A 20,362-nucleotide genomic window follows, 5' to 3' on the forward strand; every position below is an offset into this window, starting at 1 on the left:
TTGTATGCTTTAAGTTCTGATTTATCTCTTCCTTTTCTGTATTGCCATCTCCATCTCTCCATGCCCTCTCTAGCTTTTTGCATTTCCTTATAGCCAGTGTCAGGTCTTGAGAGTACCAGCCGGCAGACAGGGTTTTACGGTGCTCAGCACTAAATTTGAGTTAGAACCTTATCAAAGGCCCTTACTGTTATGGTATTAAACTGATTAATTGCACAATCGACCTTGCTATTTGACTGAATGTTAGGCTTGGAGCTTTCTATGCAGACTTTTAGTTTTCTGCTATTAAGTTTTGACTAGGCGTCGGAAGCTACATAGATGATTGAATAGGAGGTCTTCTTTGCGCCATAAGCAGGTGAAAAAAAATCACCTTATGCTCTGACCACAGAACATCCTCAATGCCATCAGTTGTATTCAGCTCTAACATGGTATCGATATGATCCAACATATGCCCGTCTGGTTGGTTGGTAATTGGAAATACTGCTGCAGCTCAAATACCATGCAGATATTGACTAGCTGTAAGGTATTGGTGTCCAAAACATTATCAAAATAAATAGTAAAGTTCACCAGATGACAAGGAAGTCTCAGGATAGACGGCTTGAAGTGAAGTAATAAAAATCTTTACTGGACCAGATCTGTAAATGAAAAAAATGTTCACTGAACATTTGTGGTTAGCTACCAACAAAACAATGAGTGACTCTGCAGACTGTAATACTAGTGAAGACTATGGAGAGTATTTAAATCTCTCCATACAAATAAAGGCTACCCCCCTCTTATTTTAGTTGGCCAATTCACAGTCTGTATTACGTATCCCTGACGTATAGCGAAAGCCAGATTCTTCTCTTATCCAGATTTTAGTTATGAATAAACAGTCTAAATTGACCTCCTCTAGCAAGATACGTACTTCAGCGAGCGTGCTTTAATTAAGGCGCATTTAATATAATGCTTTTGATTATACACTACACATTCAGTAACACGACTACCAAGCCTACATACTTGACCCCCTTATTGCCTGCTGAGATCTAAAATTGTTCAGACCCACCTCAAGGTGAATTGTAGCCGGTCCGACTCTAAAGTAAAATAAGCAGCCTCCTAGGCCCTGGGCACAGAGAGCGGGCAGACGGGCTTGACTTTGGCATGCCACAAGTCTGCCATCCTAATATAGCCAGAGGACTGTCTGTACATGGCATCAAAGAGAAACACTACTCAGGAAAGTTACAACACTTCAAAAACACTCATTGCCCCAAAAGATATCACCAACACAAAATAATTGCATTCCTCACTCCCCCCACCCTCCTCAGTCTATATAGCCAAAATGTCCCAATAAAAAAAGGAGTAATTGCCAATAAAGAGTTGTATGCCAATACATTGACGTACTACCTGCGCTCTCTGAAATGTATGCACTTCTAAAAATATAGTTGGTGCAAAATGCCTTAGCACTTAATATGCTACCACCATTCTAGAGCTTTGATTTCCAACAACACGTACTGTGTTGGCCTGCATATGAGATGGAGCACTTCGCGCAGGCTGGGTCCGTGGAAGCTATTACAGAGAGTATGCTATCTCCAGCGCATGCCCTCTCTCGGATTTAGCTCATGTACTGTGCACAATTCAATGAAAGATGTACAGTGAACATACTGTTGAAATTGCATGAGGGCTAACCCTGTGTGTACGTATTCATGCGTACAGAAGAGCATGTGTAAAATGCTGCAACTCTTTCGGCAATTCCAAATTGCCGCCCGAGCATAAAACACCTGTTGTACTGCCTGGGTTCTCTGTGCCTGAGATGCTCTGTAGGGGTGTCTGAAATACAGGTGTAATTCTTAAGTGCAGGTCCTCTTTTTTTGTAGGGAAGTAGTTCTCCTGAGAATCTATGACAAATTAAAAAGCACACATTTCCTGGGTATACTGCTGGGATGGTGACATTTCTAACATAATGCTGATTTCTTAAATCACACTCTAGAATATTTAGTGCCCCTAAAATCCCTGGTGGACAAACACGGTATTCATCTTGACAGTGCACAGATTACGACCAGTACAGAGAGCAGAATTCAACATTGATGGTAACTCCGAGATCACAAAATGTAACGTCCCCAAATTCATTCTCATTCACAATTATCTGTTTCTTGGTCTTAGCAGCAAACCTGTAATTCAAATAATGGGAACCATTTTTCCTTGGTAGCAATTGCCGCCCAGTTAGTGTAGAGTTGAGGTGTGATCTTCTCAAGCTAGAACCAATATGAGCTCTGACTTGTTTGTAGGCTGCACTAAATGCCAGACTGTTTTTAGGCAGATGTGTGCATGAGATGTATTATGATGGAAAGGCATGTGCAGTTTACTGTCCTAAGTAATGTGCAATTTGAATTATGATTTGTGATGTAGTGTCAGTTGTATGTCTGTGCAGGACCTCCTAGAAGAGGGTACCTGAAGCTTGAAGATGACCTCCAAGCTATCGCTTATTTGAAGAGAGTAGTCTGTGAAAACTTTCACGTGTGGTTGCACAGTGACCATTGTGCACACAGCTTCTCAAGGGCTCACAGCATATACAGTTCAATCAATTAAGTTTAATTGCATTATTGACGTTTCGACTGGCATGTGCTTGCTCTGTTAGTGTTGGACATTTCTTGACAATTGTGTCTTAGTTCTGGCCACTCATTAGGCAAGAATGTTCCTTTCATTTGAGAGTGCTTCCATTCTGCTTAAAGTAGCTGCAGTGAAAAAACAAATCCTACTGATCAACCACTGATCTGTGCTATTATTCTTTTGGAAATTGAAAAGGCTATGGCCAGACAAAGAAAGTAAAGCACGAGGGCCCAATTGTATTCCTGCTATGCAAAGTAGCCCTATGGTCTGTGAGCCTTGTTTTGCAGAGGTTTTTATTCTTCAGTAATGCCAAACGAAGATGTACCAGGTATGTGAAAGAAGGCAGAAATAATTCCCATTTTTAGGAGTGGTATGTCTAGCTTGTTGTGCTACCAGTTAGTCTCTCACTTAAGTAGCATGGCTAAAGTTTTGGATGAATTTCTGTGAGAGACTATAGGAGTGAGTATAGAATGAGTAGATTTTGTAGACATTCAGAATGAATTTAGCATCAGGAATACCACCACATACCAGTCATTGAATCTATATTTTTCTTACCAGTATGTTAATGGAGACATATATACTACTATAATGTATATGCAGACAGCCTTTAATACCTACAATAGCAAATATTTGTGGACTACCATGAACTCATTCGGAATCTAAAATTATATATTAAACGCCTAATATTCCTGTGTGATGAAGCCTTGCCCTGTGTTAAGTGGCGGCATTAGAGGAGAATTTAAGGCATTTGTGGGATAGACGGTACACACCCATGGACCCCCCCTCTAACTTCCCTTCTGTTTATCCTATGTACAAACCTGTTCTGATGTTTTCAAATATAAAAAACCTGGATTTTGCTCTTACTATTCGCATATGGTGAAGCTGCAATAGCTAAGACTGGTAATTCTTTGAGAAAGACTTATAACTAACCTTGCAAACTATGTAATTCAGTAAAATCTATAAATGATTGTTACCAAGTCTGGAGCAATGGGGGTAGGCCCCTGGAAATAATTATTAAAAACTGTGCTCTTTTAGTTATTGTAAAGCTCGTTTGTAGAGGCTATGTTGAAGATTTATAGGGAAACTCATTTGCTATTGAAAGTTATGGGCAGGAGATCGGGCAGTAAAACCCATCAGTGCAGGTGGAGTGGTGTGGCTCACTGGTTAGAGGCGGCAGACCCGGAAGCAGAGAACGGCCTGGGACCAGGGTTCAATTCCCGACACGGCAGGGTCGTGGACCAGGGTCAGCGGACTCGACAATTCTCGCCTTGGTGCCTACTCTAACCAGGGATCACACTCGGCAACTCTGGGCATTAAGCTTGCCTCATCTCTACAACGGCCCCCCACAGACGCCGGGGATGCCTGGTTTCACCTTGGAGATACCCAGAAGGGACCATCTCACAGTGAAAGCCAGGACGGGTTCCCCAGCGGTCTCCAGCGCCGGGACGCTTACGGGCAGCCGTGCGCTTTACAAGTCACACACATTTACATTTACACATTTACATGAATTCTTAGTGTACCTCTTACAATTAAAACCATGCTGTCCTGGTTTGAAATTTGAACCAAACTGGAGACTTACTTAACATTCAGGTTAATCAAAGAAATGTATAACCCATCAAAGCGAAAGCTTCTACCTTGAGTCAGTTACATTAGGAAGTCTTTATTTTAAAGCTGGAAAGAAGTTATTGTAATTGTATGCAAGTTGCACATTTGAAAAAAAGATGGCTATGTACTAATGTCAGAAGATAACGGCTTGTAAAAATAATCTTGAATGACGAAGATATGCTATAGATTACTGGGCTTTGACTTGTTTCCAGATATAAACTACCAGGAAAGATGGTGGAGGGATGAACCAAAGTTGTTGGATGCTTGCCCTTGAGGATTGGTTGTGAAAGAGGACATTGTCCATCTTTTACTGTTTTGCATCTGCTGTGGAGAAATTTGCGAAGAACTGTTAATTCCCAAAATTAAAAAGAGATTAAATTCTTCAAGGTAGCTGGTCCCTTAACTACCTCCAATGTAGATGCGCTTTCTAATATAACAAATGTGTTAAAGGCTGAGAAGCCACTGAACCAACCTTATGTAGAATGTGTCCTATGGATGTTATGTACTTTATTTGCAAATTTGAATAAATAATGGTTCAACCTCCTGTTGCTTTGTGGTGGCACCATATTAACTGCCCATGAATGTTATGAAATCCTGAATGGGATCAAGGAGAAAAGGAAAACTAGGAATAACACTTTATGGTAACAGCATCACTTAGGCTAGGGATTATGTAATTGTCATAAATATAGCGGCTTCTTTTTGCCTTTTGAGGTCTTATCTACACATAGGCCGCTTTAGCTATCTGTTTTTGAAGACATATTGTCTACAATGCAAGTCATGGAGAGGACTTTTTGTCAGCCACTTGCTCACAAATGTACTACTTCCTTGTCTTTCTGAGTTCCCCAACTCCTTATTTGGGGCCTTTCCTTCCTATTCTCCTTTGTTCCGCCCCTGGAGCATCACTTCTTGACATTGCTTTTGATTGGATAGATTAATCCTTCCGCAGCTTAGTGAGAGGGCTTTTTAAAACCTTTTCTTTTTGCACTTCACAGAATCCAAGGTTTTCTTCACTTGCTTGCTTTTCAGTGTCCCCTCTGCTTTATTGACATCAACTTTACCCTAACCTCCTTCCACCCCCCACCAGGGCCTGGTAGCTCCACACACTGCTGCCCAGGCTCATGGAATGTCCGCATTTAAGCACCATTTGCTAATACTTCCATAATAGTTCCAAGATGGCTTTAGGGCAATTCAGAATGGTAAATTAAAAATAATATACTTTCGCTTGTATGCGCACACAGGGCGGCAGTCTGCGCTGGAAAACAAGCTTTACCAGATTGGCCGATTAGCTTTGTCATTGTTTGCTTAGCAGTAGATTCATAATTTTTTCTACTTAAACTGAACTTGAGAGAATTGGAAATATTATATATTGTGCCTGTAACAGTTTTAACTTATTTATGGCATTCTGTACTAAAATAATCGTATGGGACTAATTTAAGTATCTAACCAAGTGAAAGTGAGTCCCACTCTCAAATACAACCAGTTGTACTCCCTCCTGCTCAGAAGCAACCTTCAAGCATTTCACAAATGTAGCTACCTCCCAGAACCTGCTGCCCGGTGCCCCTGACGATATGGTGGTAGTTGCCGTATATTTAGTTAATTTTGCTTGATTTTCCGTAGAGTTAGCCAAGTGAAACTTCAGTGAAACCTGCCACTGTGTTTCTTATGGTACTGTTGTTATTTTTTCATTCGTAATGCAGCATGTAAAGCGTATATTTTTTGGTTGTAAACTATTCTCTCCTCTAGGTGACTATAGAGAACTGGCAAGGGAGAATGATCTACTGCAACAGCAGATGAAAGGAATTCGAGAGAGTCTGTCAAGGAAACTTAATTATGAACTGTAAGTTAATTAAATACTTTCCGAAATGCTTATGTTCGTATGGGTTTAATTTGTTCATCATTTTTAGTTTTTATCACATACGAGTATGCATGTGTGTGCCCGCACACTTTTTCATGGTACACCAAATGTGATCTTGCCAATAGCAGCCATGTGACTATACACATGTGACCACGTTTCCTTCCCCTAGCTAAGTATTCACTCTCATCAGTTCCCTTTTTGCCTTCCTATCTGAGAACCACTTTCTTTCGTTGACAACGATTTTGTGCTTTGGGCAATAGGCACTTTTTTTACTTTCTTGCAGAATTTCCTCTTTTCTGTCTCTTCACCTTGGGAAGCCGTCGCAACAGCGTTCTTGCTTTAAACCATGTGTGAAGTGTCGCACACCGTTTGCACCTGCAGATCTGCATCCCTGCTTTTTTTGTCTGGAGCACATCAATGTAATGCACATCTGCTGTGCGGCCATTGGGATACGGTCGCGCAAACACTTGAGATGTATGTAGGTCAAAGGCAACCCCTTCTCAAAGGAGACGTTTTACTTTATTTTTAAGAATATTTGCTTTGATGTAAGTAAGAGTGCTTGAAAACACGATGTGGTACTGAGTAAATCTATCAGTTAGGCAGGGTCCCCACTTCAGTGCTGGAGTCATCCACATTGTCAAATGCAGTAAGTACTCATAACCCCTGAAAACCTACAGGCACTGTGCCAAATAGCCATTTTTAGGTCTCGGCTAGCGTAGGCTGTGCTTGTGCAGTCTCGCTGGGGAGATTTTATGTCTTCTAGTATGGGGCTTAAACAAGCCAGCTCTTCTCCATTGGCTGGCTTCCTAAACGGCGGCCAGCCATTGGAGGGGGCTTTGTCTGTCACTTTAAGCCCCGTCCGTTTCGGATTGAGGGGCGTGTTTTTTCATGTTCTTTCTCTCTTCCCATTGGCTGGAATTTTACATTCCAGCCAATGGGAAGAGGAGAGAAAGAAAAACACGCCCCCAGTCAGAAAATAACTGGGCGTTTCTCCGAGCCATTTCTGCTTGACCTCGGAGAAACATGGTGGTGTTCGACTCTTGTACTGCTGGGCCTGAAGATATCCAGTCTAGGATAGAATACTGCATACTCTTTCGTTCAGTAAGAATGCCTGCGATGCAATAAGTGCAGCCCCCTCCTTCGCACGCACATGGCATTGTGTGAATCTTCAGTTTAGCCGCCTCCTCTGCCCTCCTGACGGCTTGCTTTTAATACACGTGGCACACGAGTAGCTGAGGACCCAGAAACGAAATGTCCAGCCTAATTCTGGCATCGCAGACTGGGCGCGTCTCCGGCCGCCTCAGAGACGAGCTGTCTGGATGGCTCGCGTCCCCTTCCGCCGCTCGGCCCGGCGCCGCGCGCACGTCCTTGCAGGGGCTTCTGACGCGTCTTCTGATCGGAGATGACGAAGGCGCGGATTGTCTGTCTGAAAGTTCCGTGGTTTGGAGAGGGGGCATTGCTGGCTAGAATCTCGCCAGGGTTGATAGTAAGAGCCCCTGGCTGACCGGCCGTCATTAGCTGATAGAGAATGGGCCCCAGTATGATAGTGTCTTCCTCGTAGACGGTGAAGTGGTAGCCGGTTTCCCCCCGGCTGCCAGGCATTCCGCTGCAGGAGGGACGCCCCCCTGCAGACCCCGACGAGGTGGAGGAGGGCGGCGGGCAGGCTGCTGCTGTCCAAGCTCGGGTGCAGCAGCATCTCCGTGGTGAAGGAGGCCAGCCCCGAGGTGCAGGCCTGCGAGGGAGCCGCGCTGGAGAGCCTGTGGGAGGCGTGCGAGGGGGCTGGCGTCTGCCTGGAGATGCTGCCCTTCAGCAAGCTGGACTTCGGGCAGACCGGCGTGCTGGACCGCTTCTACAATGCAGGTGAGAGGCCCGCGGGCGAACCGCCACCGGCCCTGGCGTCTGATAACTACCATGCACAATATATACCTTGCAAGCCTCCATGGAGCTTAGGTAGCGTGCTAACAACCTATCGTGCATAGGTGTCGATAGTGTAGCAAGTGCAGTGGCACCGAGACTCGGGCCCTAGCGCCCACGGAACCATGATTGTTGTTGTATCTTTATTACCCAGCCAACTGTCAGGTGGCCTATTTCATTACCTGCACGGGGCCGTTGGCACCTTACACAGCCTTTTAGCCACACTTCTCAACTGCCAACCAGCCACCAGTTCCTTTCAGCCTCTGCCTACCTGCAGCCACACTGCTCCTCATGTATGCCTCAACGGCCCTGTACTGCCGGGGCTGCCCTACTAAGAACCTGGCGAGCATCATGTCCGCCTCTAATTTACTATTGCTAGCGGGTGCCACCCCGCATCATGGCCGCCTCTAATTTACTATTGCTAGCGGGTGCCACCCCGCATCATGGCCGCCTCTAATTTACTATTGCTAGCGGGTGTCACCCCGCGTCATGGCCGCTCTATTTCTTTAGCGGGTGTCACCCCGCATGCGGTAAACTGGAGGTAGCCTACCACTCATTGTCCCGCATGTCACCGCCGCAGCCCGGGAGGAGCACCGGAAGCCGAAGTCCGGCCCGACGACTTACTCTCCGCGCCGCTACCTCTGTCAGCGACCGGTTGGTTCTGTTGGGCACTTCTTGACGCTAGTGGAGTCCTCCGTGCCACTCTTTCATCGCCGGCTCCACTGGGCATTTTTGTAGTTGGCTTTGGTTTGTTTTAGAATGGGGGTCGTTAGTGCTTCGAGAGGCTCAGTGGCACTAGTTTACCCCCTCAGCTGGTTCCACTGCCGCGGATAAGTCCCTCCTTAGCGCCTCGTGTGTGGCGCTCTGTGTGTGTGGCGCTTTCCTTTACCTCGCATTCATGATATGTTAGCTCAGTTGAAAGACACCAACATTTCTCAACTATTGATTTGAGGGCGCTGTATCATCAAATTGAATTAAGTACTGATTTTAGAGATCTGACTGCTTTCAATACACCATTTGGGGCATTTTGTTTTCTTAGGATGCCTTTTGGACTGGCGTCCGCAGCATCTGTTTTTTATAAGCTTATGTTTCAATGGTTTGGGAGCATTAAAGATGTACTTGCTTATCAAGATGACATCTTAATCTCTACCAACACTGTTCAAGAACATCTCGACAAATTGAACCAGGTTTTACGAAATTTAAGCAAACATGGAATGACAGTGAAAAAACAGAAATGCAAGTTTTTATTAAATGAAGTAGAGCATCTTGGTCATGTAATTGCTGTATCTGGAATCAGACCTAAAGAAGACCTATTAAAAACCATCCGTGATTGTGCTCAACCCTCTGACAAAGATCAATTAAGATTTTTCTCAGGATTAAGTGAATATTCTTCACGCTTTCTTCAGAATTTTGCTCTGATTAGCGAACCTCTTAGGAAAATGTAAAAGATTTAATTATAAATGCACCTGCTCTTAAACCTTTTGATGAAACTATTATGTCTTATGTTACCGTTGATGCTAGTAATTTAGGCCTCGGGCCACTTTAAGTCAGATGGTTGATAATGCTGAAAATACAGTTGCATTTGCCTCTCGCAGGCTTTCTACAGTGGAAAAACATTACAGTACCATTGAAAAGGAAGCACTTGCTTGTGTTTGGGGTGTTCAACACGTTGCTACATATTTGTGGGGAAGAGAGTTTGCCTTAGTTTGTGATCATAAACTGTTGGTTTTCATTTGGAATAACAAAGGTTTAAAGAATGCCAGTCCCAGATTAATCAGATTATTTTCTAAATTATATGTTAGAATTTTTCTGAGACCTATTCCAGGAGGGAAAAACTTCAAGGCAAATTTCTTGTCCAGATGTCCTTCTATTGCCTGTCATGACTAACTAATTACTGATGAAAAAGAAATTGTAGTAGGTTTACTGGATGGGTTCGTGTTGGCTAAAGAGGTTGTGTCACAGTCTGACTGGATACAAGCTTCCTTTTCTGATATTTGTCAAGTTACACTTAAAAAATGTATTTGCAACAGTTGGCCATGGGAAGGTCAAATTGACAAAGAATTTATTCCTTATTTCAAGATCGAAGATTAATTAAGTGTTGAAGGTGATCTTATCGTGAGAGGCTCTTCACTTGTTCCTCCTGCTATTTTAAGAAGTAAACTCATTGCTCTTGCACACAAAGCTCATGTCGGTATTACTGGAACAAAAAAAAGGCTGTGTCTTTATGATTGGTGGACTGGACTGGATATTCTGGTTGAACCATGTTAAGCAATTGTAATGAATGTGGACATGCTGAGAAAACCCTTCGCACTCCTAATACTCCCCTGTGTCCTGTTGAGTTTCCTCAAAGAGCTTGGGAGAAATTAGGAATCAACTTTGTTCGTCCTATTAGTGGGTTGAATGAAGGTTTTAGATTCAATTTGACTATTGTTGATTATTTTTCCAAGTGGGTTGCTTATAAATTCATGAGGGAACCCAACACAGACCATGTTATCAAATTCTTGAGACCATTATTTCGCTCTGAAGGTATACCTGCTTTCTGACAATGGAGTAAAATTTGTATCACACAACATGAAAACGTTCCTAAGCAACCTTGGTGTTAAAACATCTTACCACTGCTGTGTATAGTCCACAAGGCAATGGTTTAGTGGAAAGAGTGAACCGTATGTTGAAAGACTCTATTCAATTTGCATCGTCCTCTAGTTTACTTGTACTAGAGGTGGTTATTGATAGAGTTTGGTCTTACAACAATACTCCGCACTCTACTACAGGTATCACTCCGTTTGCCATGTTGAGGGGTAGGCAATCTTTTAATGAACTTTCTCCTGAGTGGGTCATTGCTAATTCTAAATGTCATAATGATGTTCCCCATTTTGATCTAATTAGATTAAGAATGAAAGAGTCTCAGATTAAATCTAAGATCAGATAAAATGAGCTTAAAAGAACTGTAGAAGACTAGTTCACCGTGGGTGAACGTGTTCGAGTTAAAAGACCATTTAAATTAAGAGTTTCAAAGTTTTATCCAGAGACCACCATTGTTAAAATAAGCAAAAATGCTGTCATGGTTTATGGCGGAAAGTGGTGGAGTAAAAGAAATGTTGCAAAAGTAAACAACAGTGTAACTAACTCTTCTGATTCTTTTAACAATACATTTTCTTCACATAATTTTGGAGGAAGTTCCGCTCCTGCTTCTAATATCAGCGGAACTGAAGGATCTGATGATGTAACATATGATTATTCTAAAACTCCTGTTCAAGATGATCTTGATGTTTCCAAACCTGTAGCTCATTGATCTACTGGTACTGTAAATGAGCATGCTGAAAAGTTTGTTTTAGATGATGAGTCATGATTTAACAGTGACCAAAGATGTATCACATAAAGATTCTACTGCTTCCAATTTCAAGCATTTGTCTCACTCTAGAATGAAATTTAAGCCTAGATACCTAGAAGATTACATCCCATAGTTTGTTCCGCTTTATTTCAGAATTTTACTAGAAGTAATATTTGTTTTCCTCTTAAAGGGGGAAAGTGTGTTGTACCCTTCTTCATATTTCATTTCATGTATGTAAAGTTATTTAACTTGTGCATTATTTAATCTCTGTGTTACCTAGCTATGTTGCCTAGCAGTGTGGAATGTTAATCATTCTGAAGCTCCAGTGAGGCAGTTGTCTTCTGGCGACTGAAGAGGAGAGATGCTCTGTGAGGCTGCTTGGTGCTGAACTCCTTTGAAGAATAAACTTATCCTAGAAACCTTACTTTTGGACTCCTATTCCTCTCAGGATACAACACCAACCTCCTCAGCAGAATGCGGCAACAAAGTCACAAGTTGAACTCCACCCACAAGTCCTCCTTTACTTTCACATATGGGGGTTCCCTCAAATAGATCTCTTCACAACCACAGGCAATGCCAAATGACCTAACCTTGCCTCCAGGTTCATACAGTCCAGCAGCAATGCACGAAGGATGAATTGGTCAGGAATATTTGCCTACACTTTTTCTGCTCTCCCACTCCTTCCGTTTGCGGTTTGGAGGCTTTGGTAGATGTCCTTCACGCTCATCCTGGTAGCTCCCACATGGGCGCGCCAGCCATGGTTCACAACTCTCCTCAACCTCTCTCTGGTCCCGCATTAGAGACTCCCCAACAGGCCGGACCTTCTCCCTCAGAACTAAGGAGAAATCAGGCAACCGGATCTTAAGTCCCTCAACCTTGCAATCTGGCTCCTGAGATCATACAATTTGGGTACCTTAACCTTCCACCTGAGTGCATGAACATTCTCAAGAGAGCCTGCAAACCTAGCTGTGCCTGCTACATGGTTGAATTGAATAGATTTGTCTGCTACTGTCTCTAGAAACAAATGGATCCTCTCAATCTACAGTGCAAAATATTATTACTTTATTCACTTAGATTTCAGGGCTATCCTTTAACTCCATACGCTTACCTCGAGCCGCAGTAACTGACAATCTTTAGTATAGACAACACATTCTCTCTTCAAAATACCAGTTATTAAAGCCTTCAAAGTAGGTCTCAAAAGAGTGATTCCTTGCCCGTGTTCCACCAGCACCCTTATAGAATCCTAGCATTATACTTACGCGACTAGTAGGCCTTCCATTGGAGCCCCTTCACAATTGCACCCTTCAGTTCCTTGCTTAAAAAGTGGCATTTCTAATTGCCATTACCTCACTCGATCGTGTGATTGAGCTTCAAGCATTAACCATGGTGGAATCCTTCTTCCAAATACATAGGGATAAGGTTGTCCTCCGCACCAACCTCACATTCCTACCTGAGGTAGTGTCTCAAATCCATCTTCAATCAGTCAATCGACCTACCTGTTTTTTCCCCACAACCAGATTCCGTTGCAGAACAAGCTCCTCATACTTTCGGATGTAAAGCGAGCCCTTATCTGCTACATTTATAGGACTAAAACGTTTAGGAAGACCCAGCAACTTTTTGTGGTTTTCTCCCAACCTTATAAAGGGAGGCTATAGCCAGGTTGGGCATTGCCAGATGGCTAGTTAAATGCATTCAGACATGTTATGTTAAAGCCAAAAGGGTTCTACCCACTCCTGTGCTAGAAAGAAAGGAGCTCCTGTGTCCTTCCTGGGAAACATCCCTATAGCTGGTATGTGTAAAGAAGCAACCTGGTCTAAACCACACCCTTTCACAAAACACTACTGCATGGATGTTCTAGCCCATCAACAGGTTGGTCTGGCAGTGCTTCGTACACTTTCCCAAATCACTGCAACACCCACAGGCTTCTTCGTACACGTTCCCAAACCACTGCAACACCCATATGCTAACTACCGCTTTTGGGGAGGAATGCTTTACAGTCTATGCACAGCATGTGTAGCTACAGCCACACATGCCCTGAACGGAAAATGTTACTTACCCCGTAAGCATCTGTTCGTGGCATGTAGTGCTGTAGATTCACATGCGCCCCCCCTCCTCCTCCGAAGCTTGTGGCCGTTGCAGAATCTTCTAATATCTTTTTCTTTTTATACATGGACATCTCTTTACTTATCACTTTGTTTAACACCACATCCTCTTCAGCAGTGTGGGAAAACAATCGAACAATGGAGTTGATACACATGTGCATTATCACCAAGAGGAGGAATCACTCTACCTCATTAGTCGAAAGACTTCAACGAAGAAAAAACAACTTGCTCGCATCCAGGTCCAACACTAGAGGGAAGGGGTATACACATCATGTGAATCTACGGCACTACTTGCCACAAACAGATGCTTACAGGCCTTTAACATTTTCTTTCTTGAATGCAAGCTAAATCAATGTAATGTCTGCATAAGTGTGTATTTTATATTGCTTCAATGGGTTTCTAATTCCCCTCGTATTAGAGGTCAGAGGTTTGTATGTTTCAGTGTCAGCCGAGTGTGTAAGCAACATGGTCTGCACTTACCTGTGACCCTCCCCCATCTCCTTCAGTCTATTCACCCGTCAATCAGAGTCCATAAGAGTAGAATTGCATCATACCTGCGCAGCATTCTTCTCCTTGAATCTAGTAGTGCATATGAAGTAAGCCATTTAATAATCACCAATTAAACCTTATTGTAAAGAACATTCAGCTGTTATTGAATTTCCCCCTCTTACACCAGCCCACCATCCCCAGGCAAATGTAAAACTTCCATTGCATTCAAAAAATAAAATCCATATCTCTGACATTCGTGGATCACTTTTGGGACTGTGAATGTATTGGGGCGATGGCCTTCATATTATATTAAAGAGGCTCCTTTCTGCCACTAATTCTACAGCTTGACATGAAAAGCAGACTTAATTCACCAGTTTATTGACATAAGAAATTTTACCTGGGTTCAAGACCTACACTCACTTTCACCTGCCCAAGCAAAAGCAGTAGTCTTTTTCTAAACAAAAGTAGACTAAAGAGTTGCATGTGGCAGTGTGGCCCCTCCACCCAAGTTCAGGGTGGCAATTCTGTTCACAACAATTTTTCAGACAGAATGGGTGTGACCTCGGGGATGGATATATGTCCGCATCCATGTTATCTGCTTCTTTGACATTCCCTGCAGCAGTGTTATCAGTACGTTCAAACTGGCAGGCGTGCCAAACGGTCTCCATTGTCCTAGTTCTGCCACAGTTTGCGTTTGTTCACCCCTACACTGTTAAATAGATAACTTGAACTTATTTTGTGCTCCTTTTCTGCTCTGCATTTCTCTTCTTGAGGTTTGTTGAATACTCCCAGTGGTCGGCTTATGCTCTTGCTGCCAGTGGCTCAGTGAAAGTATTTTCAACCATGGACTTGTCAACTCTACTCCAGCACCGCCGGCAACCTCCAGCTGCCTATCAGTGGCCCTATACATAGGAGTGCTTCCCCAATGCCGGGCTCACAGGACCCCCAGTAGAAGCCCAGAACTCGGGCCACTTTAGTGCACCCCTATTTTTGTGCACATACACTCTGCATCTTCAATTTTCTGTGGAGATACAGTTGTTCAGTGTCACAGGACGAGGATGACACACTGCTCATATGAACTTCCAAGTGTGTCCTGTTTCCGATGCTCCATTGAGGAATCCACACAATTCATTGACGGCATCAAGGCTGTCTTCTTTACTGAGTCTGGTCTGTAGATGCGAGCTGCAGTGCCAGGATATGGTAGGATACGAATGTGGCAACGTGATCCTTGAAAATGTGTGTCAAGTAAGACATTCTACGTGGCCATGTCCCCAGGAAAATTGTCTACTTGGTCAGATGACTCCTGGTGGCTTATTCATCACTGTAGTGGACATATGAGCTGCCTCAGTTTAGGCTTCTCACTGAATTATCAAAGTTTGTAGCTACCCTGTTGTAATGTCTCTAGTTTATAGAGCTTACTCGGCACACCATCAAACTTCATTTTCCCCCGCAGAAGAGAGCTAAGCGAGTCCGTACAGAGTCTAATACCCTTCTTTGAGTCATTTGCTGGGACAGTTTTGCCAGTTATAAAAGGCAGTGCTGCTTCCATGGACCCTCTAAACAAAAGGGGTAGTGTGGACTCAAAGACAACTGTGTGGCAGTGGGCAATAGGTATCTAGTACGGAGTGCTACAGAACCGAGTTCTTTCAGCAGTGACACTGGCAGGAAAAGATGATGAGCAGGTTGACTGAGGTGCTTGACTGTGCCAGCTTAGAGGCGTACTGCATTTTCAGTTATTGAAGGAGATCTGCTGTCCTTAAAGCCCCTTGATAGATATTTTTAGTTCTAGCACTAGCAACAAATGTAGGAGAGCTGTCTCCTGGAAATATGCTTTCGGTGTGTTTGGGATATATGCATTCACCATTTTGGGTTAGTTTTACTTCATTTACATAATTTTCCTCCGTTGCTACTACCCAAAGTTCAGAGAAGGTGGGATCCCTTAGGATGCAATGGATCCTTATAATGGAAATTTACTTTCACTTGGCAATTCTCTGTCTAAAGAGAGCCTTAATTCGAATTCTAAAGAATGTGAATTTGGTTTCTTCCAAAACCCTTTGTTCATGTTCAATAGCAGCTATTCTTGGGTTAAACTTTTTCGATTTTAGATACTTTTGAACAACTAGGGAACTTATTGATTGTCTGCATCCAGCTCATGCAATTTTCTGCCTACTCGGAGTCACTGAGTTAGTGGTAAAAGTCAATTTAGGTGACCTAAGGAGGAGAATGACCCTTGGGTGGTGTTGGGAGTTCAGAATCTATTAGACTCATCTGAGTTTGCTGACTACATCAAGTTTGTAGAATACCATCAATCATAACACACATCTCACCTGCCTTTGGCGTACAAGCATCCAAATAACTGTTTTTGGATTGATCTTTTCATTTGGATTAATCTTTTCATTTCTTTCCCCAAGGGCCCAGATAGTGTTGCAATCTGGGTTCTGGATCTGGGACCTGGGTACGTAAGATGTAGACTGAGGCCCTACTTACAGAGCTAATCCCTCAGGTCCAACTCCCAGAAGCTCCTGCAGATCCCTAGGATCCATTGGGCGAGACAAGGGGGAAGGTATTTCACCTTTCTGGCAGCTAAGCTGTGGAATATTCTTCCTTTCAACCTTTGCCTGGCTCCTTCCAAAAGGATTTTTAGGAAATGCCTAAAGACCCACCTATTCAGTGCTTAGGCTCTTTCCATCTGAGATGGCGTTCCTGCTGTTAGCGCCAATATGCTCCCTCAGGAACAGCCATGTGCTCTACAAATGGTTTTATATTTTATTGTAAGTGCAATATAGCTCTAAGTTTAGGTTGCACTACAAGGATCTGCCTTTTTTATTATACATTTATTCTCCATTCAACTACTAGAAATCACTGATGGCAACTTGTAGGTGTAAAATAACTGTGTACAAGCTTTTTCGGAATGTACCTCTGTAATAATTGGCTGTAAAGAACAACAAGAAATATCCTAAGACAATGGGGCACCCTAGCATAGACCTCTGAGTTACACTGGTGACCAGTTGAGTAATTTACCTCAATGTGGCTACCAGTGGCTATGAATGCATTCTTGCAGCCTGAAACAGTTTTGCAGGAGACCTTTAACCCAAGATAGGAAATGGTGAGGGCAGGGCATGCAGAAGTATCTGGAATTAGATCCCCTTCCTACAATGAACTGGCATTCCAAGAAATGACCAGCGTCAGCAAAGCTAGTAGGCTTTGCCTTGTCAAGCATTCGATTCGTTTTTTTTCCTCAAACATTCCCAATATACACAAAAAAAGTGCAAATGGCCCAACATCTTTTTCACTGAGCTGTGCCCATTATCATTGCGTGTAATAGAGCCAATCACTGAAGTGTGGGGGGGGTGTAAGCTGTGGTGGGCAGAAACAAAATCTGAATGACATACATATATTTATTTTCATTGTGAAAGTTTAGGAAAACCTTGGCTGACAAAACATCCAAATCAATATTTACACCAGACCTAAAAGCTTCATAAAAGTAATCTTGGCGTAAATGACAATTCCATAGTTTATTCTTTCTGGTTATTTGCACCCATAATTGCAGCCCTGTATAGGGATTGGTGCTAAAGACTCCTGTCGCACATCTGTCTCCCTTGGAAATAATTTCTACTATAAATGTCCCCAAACATTGGAGACATTTCTAGTAGACATAATTTCCAAGGAAGGTAGGTGTCTGATAGGTTTCTTTAGCATCCAGCTGGGTTTGGAACAACCCCCCCCCCCCCTTCCTTCTCTCCACACGCTTCAGGCTGTGACCCCCCTCCTAAGGATTATCGTCTAAATTCTTGGCAAGAGACAGAAAACGAAATTCCTGTGTTAGGAGTGGGAATGCTGAACACAAACGTAAACTTATTTATTTTAAAAGTTTTATATAGCGCTAGCTAGACCCGGAGGTATCAGAGCGCTTTACATGAGCATCAGATCATAGTAACAGGTTACATCGTTACAAAGGTTACACAGTTCTTCGAGCATGGCAACATAGTTACTTGTGAGGTAGGGATAAACAATAAGCACAAATACGAAAGGGGAACAGCAGGCAATGTGAGAGTTTCAGGGGAGGGGGGTTGGAGCGGGGGAAGTAGACTGATAATGAAGGCGGGAAAGAGGAGGGGAGGGTGAGAGACACAGCATGGGAAGAGGAGGGGAAGGTTGATGGGGACACAAACCGGTAGACGAGTCAAGGCAACGTCCAAAGTCCAGTAAGCTGTGATCCCAGGGGAAGTGGTATCACTTCCCTATCTTTGTTGCGAGAGGCTCCCTTTGCGCAGTGGATTCTCTCAGAGGGGTCTCTGAGACTCCAAGGCCTACACACTGGATCCTTCCCCAAAAAGGGGAGAGGGAGTGCTTTGGCAAGGGGTGCCATACCATACCTCAAGTGTGAGTGGCTCCCTTGGCGCAGTGGACTCACTCAGCGGGTTCACTGAGACTCCAGAGTATAAATATTGGATCTTTCCCCAACAAAGGGAGGAGGAGTGCTTAGTCAAAGGGCACAAAGGACAGGGGGTAGGCAGAGTAGCAGGCAAGGGGGAGATTCAGGGGAGAGGGGATAGGAGCTAGGGAACAGACAATAAGGAGAGACCAAAAGAAGTCTGCCTAAAGACCGACTGGGTAGGTGACGACCAAGGAGGGAATCCACGGCCCATCTCCCCTATAGCTAAACCAAGTAGCTTCATCGGGCATCAGACAAAATAGTTTAGTCTCAATACATTGAGAGAGGAGGGAAGGAGAGACATAAATAGAGGGAGGATGCGGTAGGAGACGACAGGAGAGACGAAAGGAAGTGCAACAATGTGGTTCAACAATATACCAGAAAAAGATCAACAAGTAAACATTATATCAAACAATCAGCAATACATTAGGGGAGGAGAGAAAGGAGAGAGTGAGTAGTGGGGGGTAGGGGAGGAGGGAAAGTGAGGATAAGGGAAGAGACCACCGTAGAGACGAAATGAAGTCTGTCTAAAGACCGACTGGGTAGGTGACGACCAAGGAGGGAATCCACGGCCCATCTCCCCTATAGCTAAACCAGGTAGCTGCATCAGACAAAATAGTTTGGTCTCAATACATTGAGAGAGGAGGGAAGGAGAGACACAACTTAAACTTAAAAGCATGCATTTCATTAAGCAGTTTGAGCAAAGCGGAAGCAAAGTAGAGAGTTAGTTCAGCAATAGGTAATAAAATATATGGAAATGAAGGGATTGTTGTTTTTTAGGTCGAAGCCTACCAGACAGCGCAGCTGTCTGGTTTGCTAAAGACATCTTAAGGACATTCAGAAAGGTTCCCTGGAATGAGTTCCGATCGTTTCTTACAAACGGTTGCTTTGTGGCTTTCAACTCACATTTTTTGGATTTCTATTTGCTGTCTTTTTTTTTTTTTTTTTTTTGTTTTAGTCCGTCAAGGTTCAGTTTGTCCCACTCAAGGAGCAAAGCCTTTTCGCACTATCTCTCCTTGTATTCGTCCAAGAGTGCTCCTTTTTGTAAACAGGCCTGTAAATCTTGTTCTTATCTCCTCACACTTTCCCGCCATTCATAAACCGGTCAATATGTCAAAAACTATCTTCTGAGGGAGCTTGGTGTTTACTTTTCTTTCTCTGACTTCAAAGTGATAGGATTTATGTGACAATCTTGATGGATACTCTGGGTAGGAAAGGGTTTTTTATGTAGCACACAACAACATTTAAAATGAACTGTGCAAGTATTTCAGAATACATCAGAATTATAAAAGCACAAATTAAGCACATTTTTTGTTAATTCAGAAGTGTTGGAAACAAATACTTTATTATGATTAAATCAGATCAATACACCAGTTGCTGCCATTTCCACACATTATCATTTGTGCACTGTATTGGTCTATTAGTAAAGCTGTATGGCTGTGCAAGTGTACTGGTCATTTCAGTTGAAAATGTGTTGTCTATAACAGCAGTGTGCTACCACAGCATGCATACTTCACTCCACCCCACTCCACTGTACGCCAGTTAACTCTTATCCTTTCTACTCTGCACCACTCTATTGTATGCCAGTGCACTCTACCCAACTCTACTCTGCACCACTCCACTTTGCACACTTCTGCGCCACTGCACTCTACTCCACGCCACTTCACTCTACGCTTCTCTACTCTGAAGCACTCAAATGCCAATGCAGTCTATGCTACTCAACACCACTGCACTCCTCACTACTGCTCTTTACAGCAGTCTTGTCTAGGCCTCTGTACAACTCTACTCTACGCCACTCCGCAACACTGCACTCTATGCCACTGAACTCTACGCCAATCAACTCTATGCCTTTGCACTCTACACCAGTTCACTGCACGCCCTGCAATCTTCTCTGCACCACTGCACTCTACACCACTTTATTCTACGCCATTACACTCTGTGCCACTCTACCCTACACTCTATGCCACGTCACTCTACTCTGAAACCATGTAATCCACTCTGCCATTGAAATCTTTGCAGCTGCTCTCTACACAACTGCACTCTGCCACACT

The 20,362-nt window shown here is 43.5% G+C and overlaps 1 protein-coding gene across 4 annotated transcripts in view; it reads left to right on the forward strand.

Moving 5' to 3' along the window:
- Window positions 1-20,362, forward strand: part of GOLM1 (golgi membrane protein 1) — a 723,783-nt gene that overhangs the window by 584,998 nt on the left and 118,423 nt on the right. For all 4 annotated transcript variants that reach the window (XM_078675795.1, XM_078675793.1, XM_078675791.1 and 1 more), the window contains one exon: window positions 5,929-6,022. In XM_078675795.1, the coding sequence (XP_078531921.1) occupies window positions 5,929-6,022 (94 nt within the window). The remainder of the gene's footprint in view (window positions 1-5,928; window positions 6,023-20,362) is intronic.

Source organism: Lissotriton helveticus, chromosome 2_1, assembly GCF_964261635.1.
Source record: "Lissotriton helveticus chromosome 2_1, aLisHel1.1, whole genome shotgun sequence".
NCBI lineage: Eukaryota > Metazoa > Chordata > Amphibia > Caudata > Salamandridae > Lissotriton > Lissotriton helveticus.